This window comes from Pteropus alecto, unplaced genomic scaffold, assembly GCF_000325575.1.
Source record: "Pteropus alecto unplaced genomic scaffold, ASM32557v1 scaffold210, whole genome shotgun sequence".
Taxonomy (NCBI): domain Eukaryota; kingdom Metazoa; phylum Chordata; class Mammalia; order Chiroptera; family Pteropodidae; genus Pteropus; species Pteropus alecto.
In genome coordinates, this window is record NW_006431288.1 from 2,320,360 (window position 1) to 2,340,399 (window position 20,040).

General features: G+C 38.5%; 1 protein-coding gene across 9 annotated transcripts in view; it reads right to left on the minus strand.

Annotated features, from left to right (window-relative positions):
* Positions 1-20,040, minus strand: part of OPCML (opioid binding protein/cell adhesion molecule like) — a 478,631-nt gene that overhangs the window by 8,456 nt on the left and 450,135 nt on the right. For 6 of the 9 annotated variants that reach the window (XM_025039584.1, XM_015597405.2, XM_025039583.1 and 3 more), the window contains one exon: positions 5,610-8,242. The exons of the other annotated variants lie outside the window; for them this stretch is intronic. In XM_025039584.1, the coding sequence (XP_024895352.1) occupies positions 8,142-8,242 (101 nt within the window). In that variant the 3' untranslated portion in view covers positions 5,610-8,141. Of the gene's footprint in view, positions 1-5,609; positions 8,243-20,040 lie in introns of those variants that run through there. 9 annotated transcript variants of the gene reach the window in all.

Sequence of the window (20,040 nt, forward strand, 5' to 3'; positions counted from 1 at the left end):
AAATATTATGTTCAATAATTCTGTGTAAAAATGACACTTAATATTCTGACTAGATCTGACATTCTAGAAATTACATCTCTCTCTCTCTCTCCAGGAGGTGTTGTGTTGGTTTTATTACCAATTGTACAATGTGGTCCTTTGGCCATTTATATCGTTAACTCTTTTCATGATACTTATCCATCCAATAGATATGTATTCACTACATTAAATAAATATTTGAACATTGAGTGTGCCATGGTGCTGGGACCCCATTTATTTTTGTAGTAACATATCTGTTCACCATATCTTTTACATGAGCTCTCTATATCCTAGCTTTTTTCTTTCTTGCGGTAAAAAGTGGAGAAAATAAAGAAGCTTCCAATCATTTTCCAATATTTTCTCCCTCTGCAGTCTCATAGGTGTATCTGAATATTTGCAATATTATACTGTAATGTTTCTTTTTATAGGTCTGTTTTCACATCTTAGATGTGAGCTCCTTAAGGGAAGTTCCTCACTAGATGTGATGCATGAATGAATAAATAAATAAATAAATGGGAAAAAAATACATATATATATATAAAGGAAAAAGTCCCTAATGACCAGAAAAATACATAAAATGAAAGTAACATCATTTGTAGCTTTAGGGTTTTGGTATTTAATAGTGATCACAGAGTTTGGTACCAATTAGTTCCACTCTCTAATTTTCACCAAAATAAATAACTTAACAGAAAACCAAATAGAAAAGAAGAGACAGTTTCCAGTTGAGGTCTCTCCTATCTATCTCTTCAGTCATTTGTTATGTTCATTGCATGAATGCATTTCTAGTATTAGAAAGTTAAACATCAACATATGGTCATCTCAGTGTTTCCACTCTACTCCCAATTCTCCATCCTCTTACAACTGTAATACATCTTCATAGCAACAAGAATGCCCTGAATATATTTCCTAAAGCACTCTTCTATGTACATTTTTAATAGAGTGAACTTTGGTCAAAAATGCATCTATTCATTTAGCTGCTGTGCTTAAGATTAACTAGGCAAAACCACCCTTGTAGAATAGAAAGATAACAGTAGATTTTTATTACCTTGAAATGGCTTAGTAAATAGGTATCCCTGCCAAAGGCTAGTTGGATGACTGGTGGGTGGATTGACAGGTGAGAAATGGATAGATGGCTTAAATAGGTAGGAACAGTCACATTAGGGAGGTTCATGAGTTTATAGATGGAATAAGAGTTAGATAAATGGGGAACATAATATGTGAATGAATAGATGAGTGGTTAGCTGATGGAGAAATAAATTGGTACATTGATGATTGATGGAGATGAGTGGCCAGATAAAGTGAAAGGCCAATAAATGTCTATGCCAACCAGAGAACAGACAGATGGGTAAGTGTTGTGGCATGTATAAACAGGAACAGTGGAGGGTCAGGTGTGAATGGGAAAGGAAGATTAAAAAGGAGAGGTGAAAAGGAGCACTAAAGGTGTGAAGATAGAGTACTTGGAAATCTGTTTCCTCGACAAGTCATGATTTTACAGTAAGCCTGAGGAAACTGGAAACTCTCAATCATTGGTATCTATCATTTCCTTGGTGTTTTAATTTACAAAGAACACGATCTAGTTTATTACATTATCTGTTTTTCATTCCCTGTGAAAGAGACCAAGTCATGAAAGATCAGCCATTAGCCCTTGTCTATCTAGGAAGTCAAGAAAAAACAAGCCTCATAACCATAGCTCAAAGTCTTGGCCAGAGGTGCTAGCCATGCTGTAATATCAACTGAAGAATCTTAACCCCTTTCTACTGAATTCCCTAACCATGACCAGCCATTGGACCTAAGCTCTATTTGGAGGATATCTTGAGAAACCCAATGGTTGAAAGAAAAAGAGAAACTTCCCAGAGAATTGTGAACTAAAACACACTGGGGTGGGGGGTGTGGAAATTCACAAATAATACAGATGAAGAAACAAAGACTAAGATCAAATGCCTGATTCAAGATTACATATCTTGTTAATGGTAGAACTAGGATGGGCTAGCTGATATCTAAATGGTCGATGAGAAACTGAATTACACAAAAGAGGTTAATATCCATTCCTTCAGAAAAACAAATAAATGTGTGATGAAGGCAGAGGAGCTGGAGTTCTAATGAAAGAGAAAGTTGTGCTAGAAAAGTCAATCAGAGGAATAGAGCTTCTTTAGGGCTCGTTTTTATGCTTTTATCCCATAGCAAAACCTAATATAGAGAACAATTAATGAGTGGCATATGCTTCTAAGAATAAATGTACATAATAGTCATCATATCTACTTATACTTACTCTTGTCAAAATTGTGCTTAATTTAGCTTGCAGAATCAAGGTGCAGGAAGTCCTAAGGAGTAGAGTGCCCAAAATGAGGAGTACGATCATTATTTTTTCTGACTTCTCTTCTGATTCCATTTAGCCTAGCTCAATAAATACTTTTGAGGCTTTAAGGCTACAATTATATTTTATATTATTTGTAAATGGCATATATATTTGATATACAGACGTAATATGGAAAGTGCTTATAGTGCCTTCTATGATGTGTGTGTGTGTGTGTGTGTGTGAGAGAGAGAGAGAGAGAGAGAGAGAGAGAGAGAGAGAGAGAGAGAGAGAGAGAGAGAGAGAGAGAGAGAAAGAGAGAGAGAGAGAGAAAGAGAGAGAGAGAGAGAAATAGACTGCTCAGTTTTCTGATTGTATCTATTGCCCAAAGCTTAAAATACACATATGAGAGAAGTGTAGTCTGCTTCACTTTTCTCCATTCCTGGATACTCAGTGAGATATCCTAATAAACAGCCCCCCCAAAATTACAAATTTCTTCAAACTTTATTGATACACTGCACAATCACAACCATCTCGTATTCATCCTGAATTAGAAAAGGTTACAACTACAATGTAACATGCACAAAATTCAGGTAGTATATTCACCCTTAATACAATTATTGACAGAAATCAAGTCTTCATTGATTTTTGGAGAAAAATATACTGAAGAAAACAAAAGAAAAAAGAACTCTAGAAGGCTGACAAAATTATATTTTTTTATCATGTGATAATTTTTTAAAGCATTTGAACATAGATTTGTTTTAAGGATAATTATGAAAATGGGCACACCCATTGTCTGACACAGCTATAACGGCACCATTGATAAGTCATATTTTTTTTAATCTAGAGGACTCTGAACTTGACAGATACATTTTTGTACACCCACACATTCCTCACAACTGTACTTTACATGTCACAAAAATTTTTGAATAATTAAAAATGCTCCCTCTAACTAACACAAGGGCAGCTATTATTACTTATCATTGCTATTATCGATAATCTTATAAATCTGCCAATAGCATAGAAAGGCCAAGAAAGGATAGTAGAAGGTTCACAATCTTTCTTTCTCCACTCAGTGGTGGAACAACTGGAACAACTGTGTGCCTTTAAAAGGGCATCATTGAAAGAAACAAAAAGGAATCACTTTCAAAATACTGGAAATTAGGCTTAGCTGACTACTTTCAGTATGAAGACAATTGCGTCTAATAACGCGGCATTCTTTTCGACCCCCGGTATTCTGCACCTGAAGGCTAAATTGCACTCGTTCAGCTCTATCTTTTTGCTACATCTTTTAATTGCAGATCTATTTCTTCCTTCTTTCATTTACTTCTCTTCTCTGAAATAAGAAATGAGGGAAATGAGACTGGCATTTTTATTTGTTTGCTTTTAGTGATCATTAGGAGTTCTCATCATATGGTGTCTTTTTGAAAATGTTGCCTTCCTAGTTACACACCTGTTAAGTTTTACTGCAACTGCTCAAACTTATTTGTCTTAAAAGAAGAAAAAAAATTAGAGAAGCTTTGGATAGTAGGAGGGGAAGCAATTGGGTATAAGCATTTTTAGGTACAGGGCTTGTGCAAAATGAAAATAAAAGTTTCTCCTTGCTAGAGAAAAAGAGAAAAAAATGAATTTTGCTTAAAAGAAAAATGTTATGCTGCTTCCCCTAATTCCAAAGAGATTAAATTTTGCTTTAGGAAATTAAAAAAAAAATGTGATTTTTGGGAGAGGGGTGGGAAGGATTAGCGGGTCAGTTCCAGGTACTGCAAAGCCAGTTTTTCTCTGGTGAAGACTCAGAGCAAAATCGAGAAAGATAACCCTACCTCCCATATCTTTTCTCACCTTAAGCCATTCCTCCCATCATTCTATTGATGGGCCTGATGACATCCATACACAACTACAGAGAAGACATTCTCAATGGCACTGGAAGCATCTACCAAAACTAGGCTTTTCAATTTATAACCATTCCTGATGCAATGACAGTAATAAGCTCTCTTTGGGATCCACTGCCCATCTTGAGGTTCTGTATACTTTTCATTTAAGGGTTCTTTCAATATAGGTAGAACTTGCTAACTCCTCTATGTTAAGTGCAAAATAACTGGACTAATGAAGAAACAGATTCTTAAACTCATCCTTGCTTGTGGAGTTTCTAGAGCCCCAGAGCACACTTTCCATCTGGGTTTTGAGAACTAACTGCCCAACCTGGGAAATGTATCACTAGTATGAGACATAGGTTTCAGGAGAAAGAGGCCCAGGCCTCTTTTAGATATAAAGCTGTTTATCTTTTCTTCTATTCAGTTGAGCACAATTACAGCAGAATAACCATTCACAATGCTCTCTGAATAATGTGCATGTTTTCACCACCATTCTCTTATATGTCTCCCCTCACCCAGTTAAAAAACAAAAACAAAAACAAAAACAAAAACAAAAAAAACCCTACAACACTTTCTTAGACTTGCAGATAACTATCAGGCACTTGACATTAAACTTCTGAAAAACAAGCTTGGCCAGAGGCTTCACACTAACACTTCGTTTGCATTACTTTGGTGGAAATACATATTAACTTTGAGTTGAGAAGGGAAAGGGTTTCAAAGTAACTGCATTGCTGAATTCTTCTCACCTAATATCTTAATAAGCCTTATTTGGTCTTCTTCCCATGTGGAAAACCTTCAAAGAGCTATAGGTTGCTCAGAGACTTGTTTATTGTTTCCTCCTTTACCCCTATCCCCACCCCACCATTGATGCTTTGAAAAAAATCTATCCAGCAGGTCTTATCCATCTATTCTCCATATGTAAAGTTGAAAGAGCTTGTGTAAGTGTGGATATTGTCTTTAGTGAGAATTTGCTGTTCTGTACTTCAGAATGTTGGGGGACAGCTACTGTCGTATGAAGCTATCCCCATCAAAGTAACCTAAACAGCACAGAAGCTGGGGTACATCTGTTGTGAAGAAGAGCAATTTTCTTTCCCAGTGTCCAGTTTCCTTGGGTCTTATTACTTGGTTTTCTTTATCCCAGACGGACGAATGTCGACTAGGAATAGGAATTTTCTCCATTCTGTCATGTGGCCAGAATAGGTAACTACCAGAGGTGCCGCATGGTATCCAGTGGAAGAGAGCAGTGCAAGGTTTCATAGTGACTCTGAGATTCAGCTTTGCTGCACTCAGAAGGTTTGGGTGATCTTCCTAGCCAAAGGAGAATGGATCCCTTCCTCTAGAACAAGTCTTGGAGTGAAGAACATGTACAACTTGTCCATTTCAAGCACTGTGTTCTCCAGAACCATCCACTCTCCACAGCCTCCACATTTATTTTACTCCAAAGTAACAAATTTATTATCAGTAAGACACTCAAATGACACAATTTTCATACAATGTGTAACATCAGCCCAACTCCAGGTGCTGAATGTGGTGACAGATCTAAACATTGATGTCCAACCTTTAATTATGACTTTGAGCCTGCTCATAATTGTCCCTGGAACGTGGAATTGATACACTGCTTTTGGCACATCATTTATGTTCCCAGAATCTGGCTCTTGGAGACTCACTAGGAAATGCAGATGTCTGTTTACAGCTGGCAAATGTAATATTAATTTCATTCACACCAGCTCAAATTCTTATGAAAGTGCCTAGCTTTTTGTATGCCAAGAAAGCCTAGCCTAGGTTTGTAGTTTGTATTGTGTATGTGTGTGTGTGTGTGTGTGTGTGTGTGTATACACATACCAAGTATATACACATTTGTTATTTTTTAGACTGTGGACCTGAAACAGTTTTCCAGTTGAGACAAGGCATGTCTGTGAGACAGTCATCGTTGATGCTTCTTTCTTATCCTCTCAGTAGGTCAGTCCCTGCAGCATAGGTAAAGAGGGGAGCAACCTTGTGTGGTTTTCAATGCCATTCCTTTGAATCACAGGCACGCTTGCTGGCCGAATCCTTTTTGTCCCAGGACATAATGCAGAAATGTCAGGTCAGTTCTTGTTTATATGTGGGATCTGCTTTGAACATGGATTGCTGAGGGAATTCTTCCCCATATCCAGTGGAAAACCAGACTGTATCAGAGGAAATTGTGTGTCACTTACACTTTCCCCCTTCTTTTTGCAATGTTGTGTTAATCAAGTGCTTGGAAATTAAGTCAGTTGCTTGAGTGCCCTCAGCTCAGAAGAGCTTCCTGAAACAAATACCAGAGTTGTCAACACACCCGCCATATAATTGGCTTCATCAGCTTTTTACTGGATAGTTTCCAAACAGATTAAACTAAAACTAGAGAAGAGAGGAGACAATAGCCGAAGTTATCACACTCAGACAGGTAAACTGCTCTCTTCACATTCCACAGACAGATGTATGTTTTTTTCTTTTACGTTCTTACTATTAAGAAAAGTCATCCATGGAGTAAGTCTCATGGGTTCCTGACATAACTTTCTTGAAAGGCTGAAAGAAGCATGAAGGTTGACACCTTGGTCCTTCAAGTGTGAAAGAAAAAAATTACAGTACTAATCAAGGCTTTTCCAGGGCTGATCTGCTTCCCAAGAAGATATTTTCGAAAACACAGTCTCTTCTGGGAATAGTGAGTGACTGATCATTAGATTGCTACTTTGGTCCATCTGCTAACAGCGTGTATTTTGGGTGGGTGGGGTACCATATTCCAAAGAATCCATGACATATTGCTTTTCTACGTTGTTAGCCTGTAAGATCATTGGCTTTCACATGAGAAGTTAATAAGTAATTTTGAAGATACCAATGTCTGCTGAAGGTAGAGGAGAAATGAATACAGCAGAATAGACACAATATCGTTAGACACTAATATGGTGATGAATTGATAGTGAGTAGTGAGGAAAGAAATGGAAAGAAGTGTTAGATAATTACACTGATCGATTGATAGACAGAGTAAATAGATTGCTAGAGAGGAAGATGAGTGGGTAGATAATTGAATGAAGAGATAAATCAGAAAATTGAGTAGATGGATAACTGTATAATTATTTTGATAGATACTTGATAAAACCTAAATAATCAGCCATCTATGAATAATTTTTCGTGAGTTGGACAGCATTTTTTTTTTTAAGAGAAGTAGTATCCTCAAAATGCTTTGTCCCTTTTTGGTTATATGACTTCTGAATTTTTAGTGTTGGGTTGTATGAATTGCCACAAACCTCTAATTCCTATTGCTAGGAAGGAACACAGATAGAGCAGAGTGGTTAGAGAAGATGGCAAGATTAAACTTACACATGCACACATACACACACGTGTGCACACACACATATGAATATGGATATGGATATATTGAGATAACTTCCCAGAAAGAAAAGATGTGAACCTTAACACAATTAGGTAATAATAAACATAGAATGAAGAATATGTACATTGTAATCAGAAAAATGGTCCAAAGCTTAAAAGACACAGATAATAGGACACTTGGCTATAACTTTTGCTGTGCACTACATTGTAAGTCAAGTTGTGTCTTCAGGGTGTTAATCATGAGGCACATTTTTTGCCCAAATGGAGCTTATATTTTAGTGTGTAGGGGAGGAGAGTTTGGTGGTGATGATGATGGGGAGGGAAGCAGAGGAAAGGGAAGGGCCAAGGTAGCAGGAACAGAATTCATTTTTGGACACACCAATGAATGATTATCCTACACATGGTAGAACCCTGCCCACCCCTCCCCCAACCCCAGTCACTTAAACAGAAAAAAAAAATCAAATAAACAAACGAAACCCTGAAATCAAAAAAAAAAAAAAATCAAGAACAGAAACAACAGAAGCCCAAACTGGTTTGCCCTCCGCAGTGTAGATTAAAGTCTGTGATATGGAGAAGCAGGCGTTGCTCAGAGAACCTATGTTTTCTTATCAAAACTTGATGAAGAAGTGGGCAAAGAGGGTCCCTGATAGCCAGAGACAAGCCAGCGCTCTAGAGGCCGAGTTTACACCATCAATGACTGCTCCAGGCCCTGTGTAGGGGAAAGAGAGACAGACCCATTAGGATGCACCCAAAGGTACCATATTTATTTCCTGATGAGCAAATATGTAGACATGCTTCTCTATGAGCATTCCCCCACCATTCACCCCCATCACTGACCCTTCTAAATGTGGACAAGTGGAAAGTGGCCAGGAGTAGTGTTTAGAAACTCAAAGGAGTAAATCAACGGGATGCCTTTAACATTACAGCCTGCCCTGAAAGATGAGGGTTTTAAAAATAAAAGGGGTAGAGGGAAGTAATGGCAATCAGTTAGGCCTATGGGCTAAAAAGTTAGGGCTGCAGATAGGGCTAAATAGTATGGCAGGATCTGATGGCTGTTTCATAAGCAGTACCTCTAATTGTGTTCTGTCTTTGGAGATAGCATTCTGGACAGACAGGGATGAGAGTGGAAAGGATAGGTATTGAGGGCAAGAAAGGTTTCAGTGTGGAGAGAAGTGGGGGCGGGGAGAGGAGAGAGGAGTAGAAACGTTTAGTGAGGTACGGGAGTCTAGGTGTTGAGGTGGCAGACATTTAACCCTGTGTATCTTCAGTATTGTGGAGGTTCCTCCTGCAGTAGCTGAGGAAGAATGAACACTCAAGAGTTTTAAAGACTGTGATTGAGTTTATCCCATCAGTCAGTGGTGCTTCTCCAAAAGCAAAAAGAAGACTCAGTCTTTTAAGACCAAACCGTCACCTCTTTCTCTCTTGCCCTCTTTCCTCTGTCTCTTTACATAGCCCTAGTGAATCATTCACATTCCATTGAATAAGACCATAGAATACAAGTTTTATCCTTTTCCTTTTGTCTGCTATCCTCGAGAAGACAAACCACTTAAACTGGGATTGTTCTAGGCTATTCCAAAGGCCAAGGACAAACATGTCAGTTTTTAACACTGCTTCTGTGCTCCTCCATCATCTTTATTTGCGAGCCATAAGAATTTAGGGCCATAGGCAAGACCAGTATCTAGTAAGCAGAAAGAATTCCAAGGAAAGTAAAAGTGAGTACAAGCCAAGGGATCAGAAGGCATCAAGAGGCATTAGTGACAAAGAGAAAAGAGTTGCAGGCAAGGAAAACATGTCTTCTTTACCTTTTCAAGTTAGGACTACACTGCATTTTTAGAAGCAAACTGCCTTATTAGAAATAAGCATGACTACTTCTAGAAGCAGAGATGGTGCAGCGTCTCCTCAGATAGGACCTAAGCAACTGGCTTGCTTGTCAACCTAATGAAATGCGTCTGTACCTTACCTAGGAATGGACTGATGCTCACCTTTGCTTGGGGAAGCATAGGGCTCTCATTTCAGCAGTGAGCATTCAACTATTTCAACTTCAGGAATTTCAACATGAATAACTTCTCTTCTTCTGATTTACAATGTGTACAATTCTCTAATAGACTAAAAAATGCATTTCTGTGTGATAACTTAAGAGTTTAGCTCATATTATTTCTCTGCATTTTTCTTATAGAGTATTCACAGACAAGGACAGGATAAAGGCCCTAACTCAGTGCTATTGTCTCCATGAAGGCTCCATAAATATTTGTGGAAAGTAGCCTGACTCTGGGGCCTCCATCAGTCCAGACATATGTCCTAAGGAATCATACTGACCTATAGAATATAGTAAGTTGGAAAATGCCCAAGTTAAATCTCAAAAAGATTTTCTATATTGTCTTCTGAAAATGAATTATTGAAATTTTTAAATGTTTATAAGAGAATGAACAATGTAGATTTATAAAACCCATGTGTTTCTTTAAAAGTATCTTTCATTATATATGTATAAATATGACATACATTAAACTGTGTGTGTGTGTGTGTGTGTGTGTGTGTGTGTGGTATGTATGTGTCTACCTAATTCATTTTGTTGATTTTAAGTTAGGAAACAACTGAAGCTCTAATAAGCTCTACTCTAGAGAGACAGAGGTCTCTATCCCAAGTTCTACCAGTGGACATTTTTATGGATATCATCCTATAGCACAAGGCTACATATTACTAAAACAAAAAGGAGAAGATAAGTATATAAGAAAGCAAAACTTAAAAGGGTAAGTATGGAGAGAAAAGGAGGCAACATCATAAAGAGAAATGAATGTCTCTTGTGGAGTGTGGCAGCTGTCATAAGATGTTCAGTGCTGATCAGGCAGGGGGTTTATAGCCACAGTTTAGCTTTAGTTGAGTGTTCCAAAGAGTAAAAACCAGGAAGGTGACTTAGTGGATATAGAGGTGGTTCGGTTTGCTTAGGATGACAATGATAACACATATTCATATTGTGCTCTTTATGTGGCAAGCATGATTCTAAATTTTAAACATATGTTAACTTTTTTAATCTTTGCAAAACCCTCTGAGCTATGTGCTATGCATTTTCATTACATTAATGGGGACACTGACAAACCGAGCAGTTAACTACTTTGCCTATGACCATACAACTTACACACTTAGAGTTGGATGAGAATTCACTCTGTCTACAGAGTTTGTGCCCTTGATTATTACAACTCTACTTCCTCTCTATAAAAAATAATTCTTTGTGAGTGTTTTCCAGGTACCAGAGCATCATGGTGAGAGGAACAATGGACTAGGAATCTGGAGATCCAATCGCTCTATGTGACTTTGCTGCTCCCTTGCTGAGTAAAATCCTCTCTCTGGTCTTTGTTCTCCAATGTACAAAATGAGAGAAAGTTGGGATTCCTGACCTCTAAGTCTTTTCTATTAGCATTCTGAGTTATTGTATAAATGAAAACCCCACATCTGGTGCTGGAAGGAACAGCTGGTGAACAGTCAGATGGCCTTTTCCAGTTGGTACCAAACTATTACCATTCTGGCTTTTTGTACCTCTGCATAGCACAATCTCTTGAGATAGCAACAGGGAACCAAACATTCCTAGACCCCAAGATTTTCTTTTCTGTGGTTTCATTTTCTATGCAGCATCAGAGAGTTTTATTCTTTAGCAGGTATAATGAGCCTTGTTTTGTAATATCAGATGATATGGCAATTTACTGCCAAAGTGCCTTTGGCCAATCGGTCTATGAGATATGACTGAGCTATTCTGGCCAATAACTTAATCTAATCCAGCATGATGGAGATTAAAACTAGCACTGCTTTCCTCATATGGATCCTGGACACATTTGAGATTTGGCAGGTGGGCCATATGCCAGCATAGTGGCAGCCCAACAGAAAGGCTCTCAGGCTTTGTTCAGAGCAAGAAGAGTGGTTCACATTTGTGTACCACTTTCTAGGTTGGAGAAATGTTAGACAAAAGCCATCTACCATGAACTGATTCTTTAATTTCGTCTTTTCAGTAACGCTGATTCCACTGGAAGTGAAAGAAAACATCTGGTTGGGTCTCTCCCGTAGGGCTACTGTATGCTCAGGCCACTCACCTGATTAGGCAAATGCTTCCATGTGCTTTAATGTAGAAGTGATGGATTGTTGCTGTTTAACTATTTGGTGTGATTCCATGACCATGTGGAGCTCATCTGGGGGTCCTTAGGCTGATAAGAGGCTTGCAAATGTTAACTCAAATAATCTGTTGCAAGAGAGGACATGATACTGGAGGAACTCTTCATGTGAACTGAAGTTGAGTGTTTTCTTTTCCTATACCATAATTTGTTCAGATACCAGCTGTATGGATTTCTCCAGATACTTGGTACCCAAGATAATACTAATTTTAATAGCAATAAACAGGGTAAGGAATTAAACAATGTTTTAATTTTTATTCTTTTATTTTTTTTAATGGAAATAAAGAGAAAGGTAGAGAAAGGAAGTTGATATCACAATCCCAGAATCTAAGATTTGGTTATCTGAAGCAGATTTTCTATTATGTTTTCTACTACAGAAAACTAACCCTGAAATGCACCTGGAAAAAAGGCAAGGATTTGAAGACAAGGTAGAACTGAAAAAAAGACTAAGGAGCAGAGTCCATGGATGCATAGGTGGAACAGACATCTTCTAGGGCAGTAGTTCCAATCTTTTTGGCACCAGGGACCAGGGGTCCTATGAGAATCTAATGCCTTATGATCTGAGGTGGAGCTGAGGTGGTGATGCCAGCACTGGGAGTTGTTGCAAATACAGATGAAGCTTTGTTTGCTCTCCCACTGCTCACCTCCTGCTGTGTGGCACCAGTTCCTAACAGGCCATGGACCGGTACCAGTCTGTAGCATGGGGGTTGGGGACTCCTGTTCTAGGGCACTTGAGAAAGGTTTTTAGCATATCTGCCCCCCATGGCCTCGCTGCCTTGTCTTTGTGGACTTAAACATCCTTTGAGGTAAAGTCACTGACAACTGTAAAAGTGCTGGCAACTTTGGAGACAGACAAAGTTTGCTTTTTAATCTTGACTCTATGGCTTGCTGGCTGTGTGATCTGAAGGTACTTTCAGTTTTATCAGTTGAAAATGTGGGTAATAATACTGAGTTTACAGGGTGGTTAAAGGATTCAAGTGATTTCTGCAGTGCCTGGTACAAAGTAGTCATGTGATGCTGGTAACTGCTGCTCTGGTGGTTCCATGCCCCCTACCTTCCATTTCTTACTTAAGGATAATATTGGCTTACTTTGATATTTTCCAAGTATGTTAAACCTGAGGTGAAGTTTTGGTAGGTGAGAGAATGAGGAGGTGAGATAAGTGAGATGGGGTGCTGAGAGAGGTCATTTGTCCTGAGGGCCCTAGGAGAGTTTGAGGCACTGAGCAGGGAAATGGGAGAGGTCCAAAGACATCTGTGGCAAGGTTTAAGGGCAAAGGATCAGTCTGCAAGGGAAACAGACCCCAAGACAGCTTCAGAACATCATAGCCATTCACTCAACAGGTATTTGTTGGGAGCCTGCCATGCACTAGGCTCTGTGTTCAGACAGAAGAGTAAATATAATCTCTCCTTTTCAAAACTTATACTTCCATAGGACCTGGAATATTATATTCTACTCTAAATCAATAAACAACCAACCAAACAAATAAATATATTTTTAAATCCTCACAGATTCTGAGAAGAAACACTTTGTAACAAATAATGTAACATCTCTTTCATTTTAGGAATATCCTTCCTGATGAATAATCTTAAAAGGATTGAGTTCGAGAGTCAGAACTGAATTTGAATTCTGGCTCTGCTACTCACTAGCAGGACAAGACAGTCAACTTCCCTGAAACAGTTATTATTTTTTAATGTATAAAATGGAGAGGGAATGGTTTTATCTAGCTTGCAGGGTTACTTGAAGATTAGTTCAGATAATATATAAGATCACCAAGTATAAGTAAGGGATGAATAAATTTAGGTGAATTAGAAAGAGAACAACCTTTGTTAATCCCTAAAATAGTATCTTTTGTGGGGATCCTACTTTAAATAAAGAACCCCGCTGGATACTAGGTTCTCAAAGATAACTGTCAAACACCAGCTGAAAGCAAACTTGGCTATGGTGAGCAAATGACCTGGTCACTCCTGAAAAGCACTGCGGTGCCTGCCAACCATAGATAATAGCTTCCTGAAGAAGTGCAGTTCTTCTGAGGAAGTGTGTTTAGAAGCCCAATTCTTTTCCTGGGTAAATGCCACATGTAAAGAGTCTTTATTAATGGTTAACAATGACTCAATTCAGTTAGGATGTCTATTATACATATCGGGTTTAATTAAATATTTTTCAAAGATAAATTCAAAGAGAGAACATGTAATTATGCCTTTTCCTCTCACTCTATTCCCTCTACCTTCACCCATTTCAATGCTAAACACTGTTTCCTTCATACCTGAAGTTGAACATCTTTGAAAATAAAAGCTTAAATGATGATGCAAAGCCACAAAACAAGCTGTGAATGACAACAAAATACCTTGGGGACACATCTGCAGACAAAAATAAGTTAGTCTTCAGCATACAGAAAGAGGAGATAGGCTTGGAAATGATTATGAGATAAATTTCAGGAATTATAAATGGCATAAAGGTCAATTGGTGGGTGTGTTCTGGGCCAGAGGGAACATGTTATGGCTGTCAGGGAAGCTCAGTGGGGATGAGACAAATAAATTAAGAAATAGACAAACAAATAAAGTCCACTTTGGAGAGGCTATTTACTGTGTTAAATTACTTGTACTAAACATTAGATATGTAAAAAGCAAATTTGGTTGAGGGCTTAACATGGAATTAACCTGCAGACCTGAAAATACTGGAACTAAGAGTTTGCCACTGCATTCAAGGCATGGCTGATCACCCTCTGGAGGAGCAGGTGTTGAAAATCAAAGTACCCAAACTCAGCATAAATCTCCCAGAAAACTATATAAGCTTACTGATGAGATCCTGCCTTGTAAGAGGTTTTGAAGCTTAAAAATGAAGTATATATATTATAAGCAATGAAGATATTAAAATGTGTCACTGTTTTTCCTTTCCATGATGGCATGAAAACATAGTATGGTTCTTCAGCAACAGTAGACTGTATAGCTGTAATTCTACTAAAATAGCAGGTGGCAGGGTGATCACATTTAAAAAGAAAAGAAAAAAAATCCCACAGGCAAGTTGAACTGGTGATAGCACAGTGAGATCAATGAAATATCTGAAGTCTAAGAAGATACAGTTTTGGTCTGAAATTTGGATAGGTTTTATAAGTGTGAATATGAACTATGCGACCTTCCTAATGAGGAACCAAAAGGATAATGATGTTCTTGGTGATTAAAAGAGGAGCAAGGAAATCTAATTAGAGGATCTATGAGTTACACTTGTTGTGAAACACAAACCTATTTTCAGCAGAGCTGCTGATGAAGGCACATCATTCTCCTTCAAAGGGAACTTTTCCTCCATTGTCTTTAATTACAGTGGAAAACATGGCACTGTGTTGTTTTACAAGGAAGATTAACTAGGCTTTGCAGAGCAAAGAAGATGGGCGAATAAAGAAGCACAAAAAGGCAGCCATCTTTGTTGTATTGTCTTTAGCACTCCCTGTTTTGTGCTTACCCCAAAGACAAAAGTTTAAGAAGTTAATATCAGAAGTTAATTCAAATCTGTCAGCTCATCACAAACCTGAAAGAGACAAGACTTTAGTCTATGCCGAACCATAAGCTCTTGTGTGTGTGCTGACATCAGCATACACTGAACACTCAGTGTTAAATTCTAAATGCTTAGGCTAATAACCAGATGTCAATGATTCAGATCAAGGAGGGTAGGGGTGCGAGGGAACAACAAGGAACATCATCAGAAATGAAATGTGAAATGTCTGCATATTTTTTTCCTAATATGTTGACATTTTGCAGGTTTGGGAAAATACAAATGATTATGCTGCTGTCATCAGCCAAAAGCAATGGTATTTCTCTCTGACTCATCCCCTCCCACCTGGATTTAAATTGTGGATTTAGAAAATAGAAATCATATACATTATCAGCAAAAAAAAAATTCAGCTTTTGATGTCTCTGCAAGAAGAAATCATTTGATGAACTTATTTCTAAACAGCGGATTGGAACGTTTCATATAGTCTTGCTCACAAGGAAGACTCATAGAGGGGAAAAAAACTCACCTAAATTTCAAACTAGAACTGGGGTGCTGGAATGCAAGGGAGAGTATCAGAGAACAGTGACTGGCTTCCCTACAGGGAGAAGACTACAAGTCCTTTTGAGTATTTGGCTTTTCTTTGGTTAGTAGAGAGTTTCATATTGTACAGAGTTTGTAACTGATACCCCCATTGACTGAAAGATATATTTATTAATTCAACAAACATTTACTGGGCAATAACCATTGCAAAATTCAGTGCTACATCCTTTAAGTGAAGAAACAAATACAAACAAAATAGCAGCCTAAGGATAAGTGACCATGAGAGCCCAAGAGATGAGTGATACTTCAGTGGGGTTCAGAAATATGTTATGTTGGAATAACACTGAGTAGAACCTCCATGGATAGGCATGATTTTATACAGCAGCAAAGAAGGCAAAAGCTTTCATGTGTGACCCTACAACACAACAGTATGGGTTATAAAGAACCACGCGATTAAGATCAGACAAACTTGGTGTTGCCACTTTCTTCTGTGGTAGAATTCCTATCTGTGGGAATTCAGTGACATCACTTAAATTCACTGATCTCCAGGTTCTTCTTCTGTGAAGTGGAAATGATAACAGTACCTACCTCAAAGAGTTGGTTCTCAGCTGTCTAAAGCTATGTCTGGCTGACGCTTAATAGCTAGTAGTGTTTACATTCCTCTAGCAGAGCACTTATTATATTCTATTATTCTATTGTAATTGTCTATTTACTTATTTGTACAAAGTTGAAAACTTTGTTTCTCTTTGCATCTGAATCCAAATGGATAGATGGAAGAAAAGAGGTGAAATAACATGGTTAAAGGCTTAAATGTGTAATGGGATCTGGGTTTCTGGAGCAAGGGGTGGTTTAGCCTGGTGAGTGCACAGAAGGCAGCAGAAGAACTTGCAGCTATGGAGTAGTTGATCTCAGAGCAAGAACAGCCCTCTAGTCCATGCTTTCCTGGTAGGCAGTTTTCTGCATGGTGTACACAACTTTATTCCGAGTTTTTCAGAGTTCTCTTGTCCCCACAGTGGTGAAGAGTAGACGCTATAGGATGATTCATGAATGGCATACTCAAGAGTATCTTCAGTCTCCTTGGGCTCACTCCTCAGGTCTCACCTGAAGCCATCAGGGGAAAGGTGCAGTTGCTTGGACATCTTAATAAAGGAGTGGAGGCAGGAGTGTGTCAGATGGAGATGGGAGCTATAAAGGCAGGGGCTTTGAGCTCTCTGCCTACAAGTACCAGTAGGATTCAATGGAAAGGTCAGAAAAGAGTGGAAGACGAGAGCAGCTGGTCAGTGCTGCTTCTAATGGAATAAAATCCAGTTTGGAGAGCCAACCTGCTATATATATTTATTCTGGAGAAATGACCATTATCAAAAATATATATAGATTCTGTCCTCATGGCTTCTAGGGGCCGCTGAGGTAGGCTGTAGTGTAGCTGCTCTAAGAGAGCTGAGACTTTGCCTGAGGAAAATATCCAGAGTCCAGATGTTGCCTTAACTAGGGTATTTTGCCATTATCATTTGCAATAACAAGATTCTTATGAGTTGTCCTTATTTTTGATATTTAACTCTTAATGTAACTAATTTGTGTCACTACAATTTCACAGATGAGAATGTGAGAAATCTGCTTTTCTCTCTACAGCATCCTCCCTCCTTTCTGGTTTTGTTTGTGTTCCCTGACCCTCTCCACTGCCAGTTCAAGTAATCCAGGAGTTTATATGGCTCATTAAGCACATCACACACTGCAGGGCCGGATGTAATCAGGTTCGGAATCTTCCTTCATTGCACGCTAAGGACAGGGGGATGGGGTCTTTTGCTCAAGACCCAGTGGAGACAACATGGATTGGTAAGAAGAGAGAAAGTGAATGGCCTGTGAGGGGGCAGAGCTGTGGCCAGCAAGCTGAGCCCAGCCATTTCCCTGCTTCATGCAAGCTAGAAAGACTTCAAGGTGCCAGCGTTCCAGGTGGGCCTTCAACTGTCCGCATCCACTCAATAAAGCTTACATATACTTATAGCAAGCTGTTTTTCAATAACACAGGGTGTTTAGCACCATTTCCAGGATTGGAGATGATAGGTTTTGGAAATCTGTCACTTATTCTCTTTTCCCATTTTTTAAAAAAATTCAGAACATAGACTTAGAAAGCTGAAAGTAAGCTGAGAGTCTATCTTGTTCTCTTCTTATGTTTTATAGACAACCATGGGATAGAGGAAGTCATAGTTTGTAGCAGAGTGGGGACTAGAATCCAGTTTTCCTTCCTCCTAGTACTGGTCTCTTCTCTATGTTCTGCTGCCTTTCCAGTTCCTGCAGTTGTCCAGGGCTAAGGAAAGTACACAGCTTAAAATACCACTTTGAGTTGCCATACTGCTCGTGTAACATATCTTGTCTGTGTGGCTTTTGAAGGAGCAGCAATGGGTGTGCAAAAAGCAAATCTCTTGTATCAATGCTAACTGTGGATTCATCTTTGAGCACCTCCCACCTACTTATGTTGTCTCTCATACTTTGCCTAATCACTTCCTGTTTCAACTCACTTACCAACCCATTGTCTCCATAGTTTTGTCTTCTTTATTCTCTTGAAATTGCTTTGATACTATTTTTTCTTTGTTCTTTGCATAGGTAGGAAATATATGAAAGGTGTTTGTGTGAAAGGTCTATTATGACTGTGTATTGTGATAGGTTCACAATGCAGAGTCAAAAGATTCTCTAAAAAAGAAACTTACAGTCTTTGAGGGCAAATACCAATGCATGCCTCAGAATGTGTGGTGTGAGTTTTTGGAAAGTATGTGTATATGGGTTGTGAATGTAAAAATTGTTCTTTAAAAGAATGAGTTCAGATTTAGATACAAAAGGGGGAACGTTGGTGTGGGAAATGGGTCCAAGCAGTCTAAATGTTGATGAGGTTCCATCAGAAAGTCATCCACCAAAATCTGTGATGGGTTGCCAATTATTGTGAGTTGAAATGAAATAGAAAGTGCTCAGACACTGGAACCAGAATGCATAAGCTTAAATCCCAGCTCAAGCACTTATAACATACTAAGAGTTAAGTAATCTGGCTAACCTTTCAGATTCCTCCTCTGTAAAATCGGGATAAATATAGTACTTACTTCCTAGTGTCATTAAATGTGATAAAACACGTAGAACACTTAATCTAGTGGCCCTGAGTTAATAAGTGGTTAGTAATACTTAGCCACAATTATGGGATAGTTGAGGACTAGAAAGAACATTCATGGCCAGCAGAAAGTGTTGGTCAATTGGACGACATCACTCTAATTTTGTGTTGAAGCTATTGCCACTCAGGGATCATATCAGAAAATTAGTCTTTTGGGGGACCATGGAAGACATCTTATTCAAATGCTTTTACTGATGAAAAACCCAGCATCCAATGAGATTGACTTTCCCAAAGGCATTTGGTCATTGAGTAGCATCTCCTGACCTCAAAGAGATTCTAAGACTTATAGACCCTACTTCTTTCTGTCTTATTCCCTTCCTGACAGCTGTGCTCCTATTCCTGGTATTACCAGTACAGCTCTACTAGCTCTACAAATATTTACTCATTCATTCAACAAAAATTTCCTGTCCAGCACTATGTTAGTTTCTAAGGATCAAACCAGATATGGTCTCTATATTCATGGAACATACAGGATAAATAGGAGAAAGAGTCTTTAAAAAAACAAAGTACATAAATGAAACAAAAATAAAATTGCGAGTAGAAAGTGAGATTAATAGAGACAAGGCATCTATCTGTTGTGACATTGTGTATCCTTACTATTTAGAATAGCCCGGCTAGTCTCTGGTCTGATGCATATTTGCTGAACAAATGCTAATGAATGCACTGTGATGAGTATAGCATTCAGAAGTGTTATGTTAGAAGGTGTATGATGGAGGAAATGACCTACTAATACAGGTCAGGGAAGGCTTCAGGAAGGGATTCTGAAAGGTGAATGGAGACTAACCAGATGCAGCAAGTTAAGGTGAATTCTAGAGATTGTTGGTGCTATAGTAAAAGGGGACAGGAATCTTTGGAGGGTAACAAACACAAGTCCAGCTGAGCAATAATTCTGAAAGCCATATCAAGGGAAGCTGTGATAAGATGGGCTGTATCATTGAACACAAATACCAGTAATAATCATAGGACCTTATATTTATACAATAGTTTTCAGTTTGTCATACCACTGTGATGAACACTATCTTATTGATAATTCACAATGACAGTCAGCAGGTCAGGAAATATCCCAACTTTAGCTGAGTAAACTGAGATGTGCAGTATTTGTATGTTGTCAAAGTCACATATTTAAACATAGCATTTATAGGACTCTCTCTCTCTCTCTCTCTCTCTAT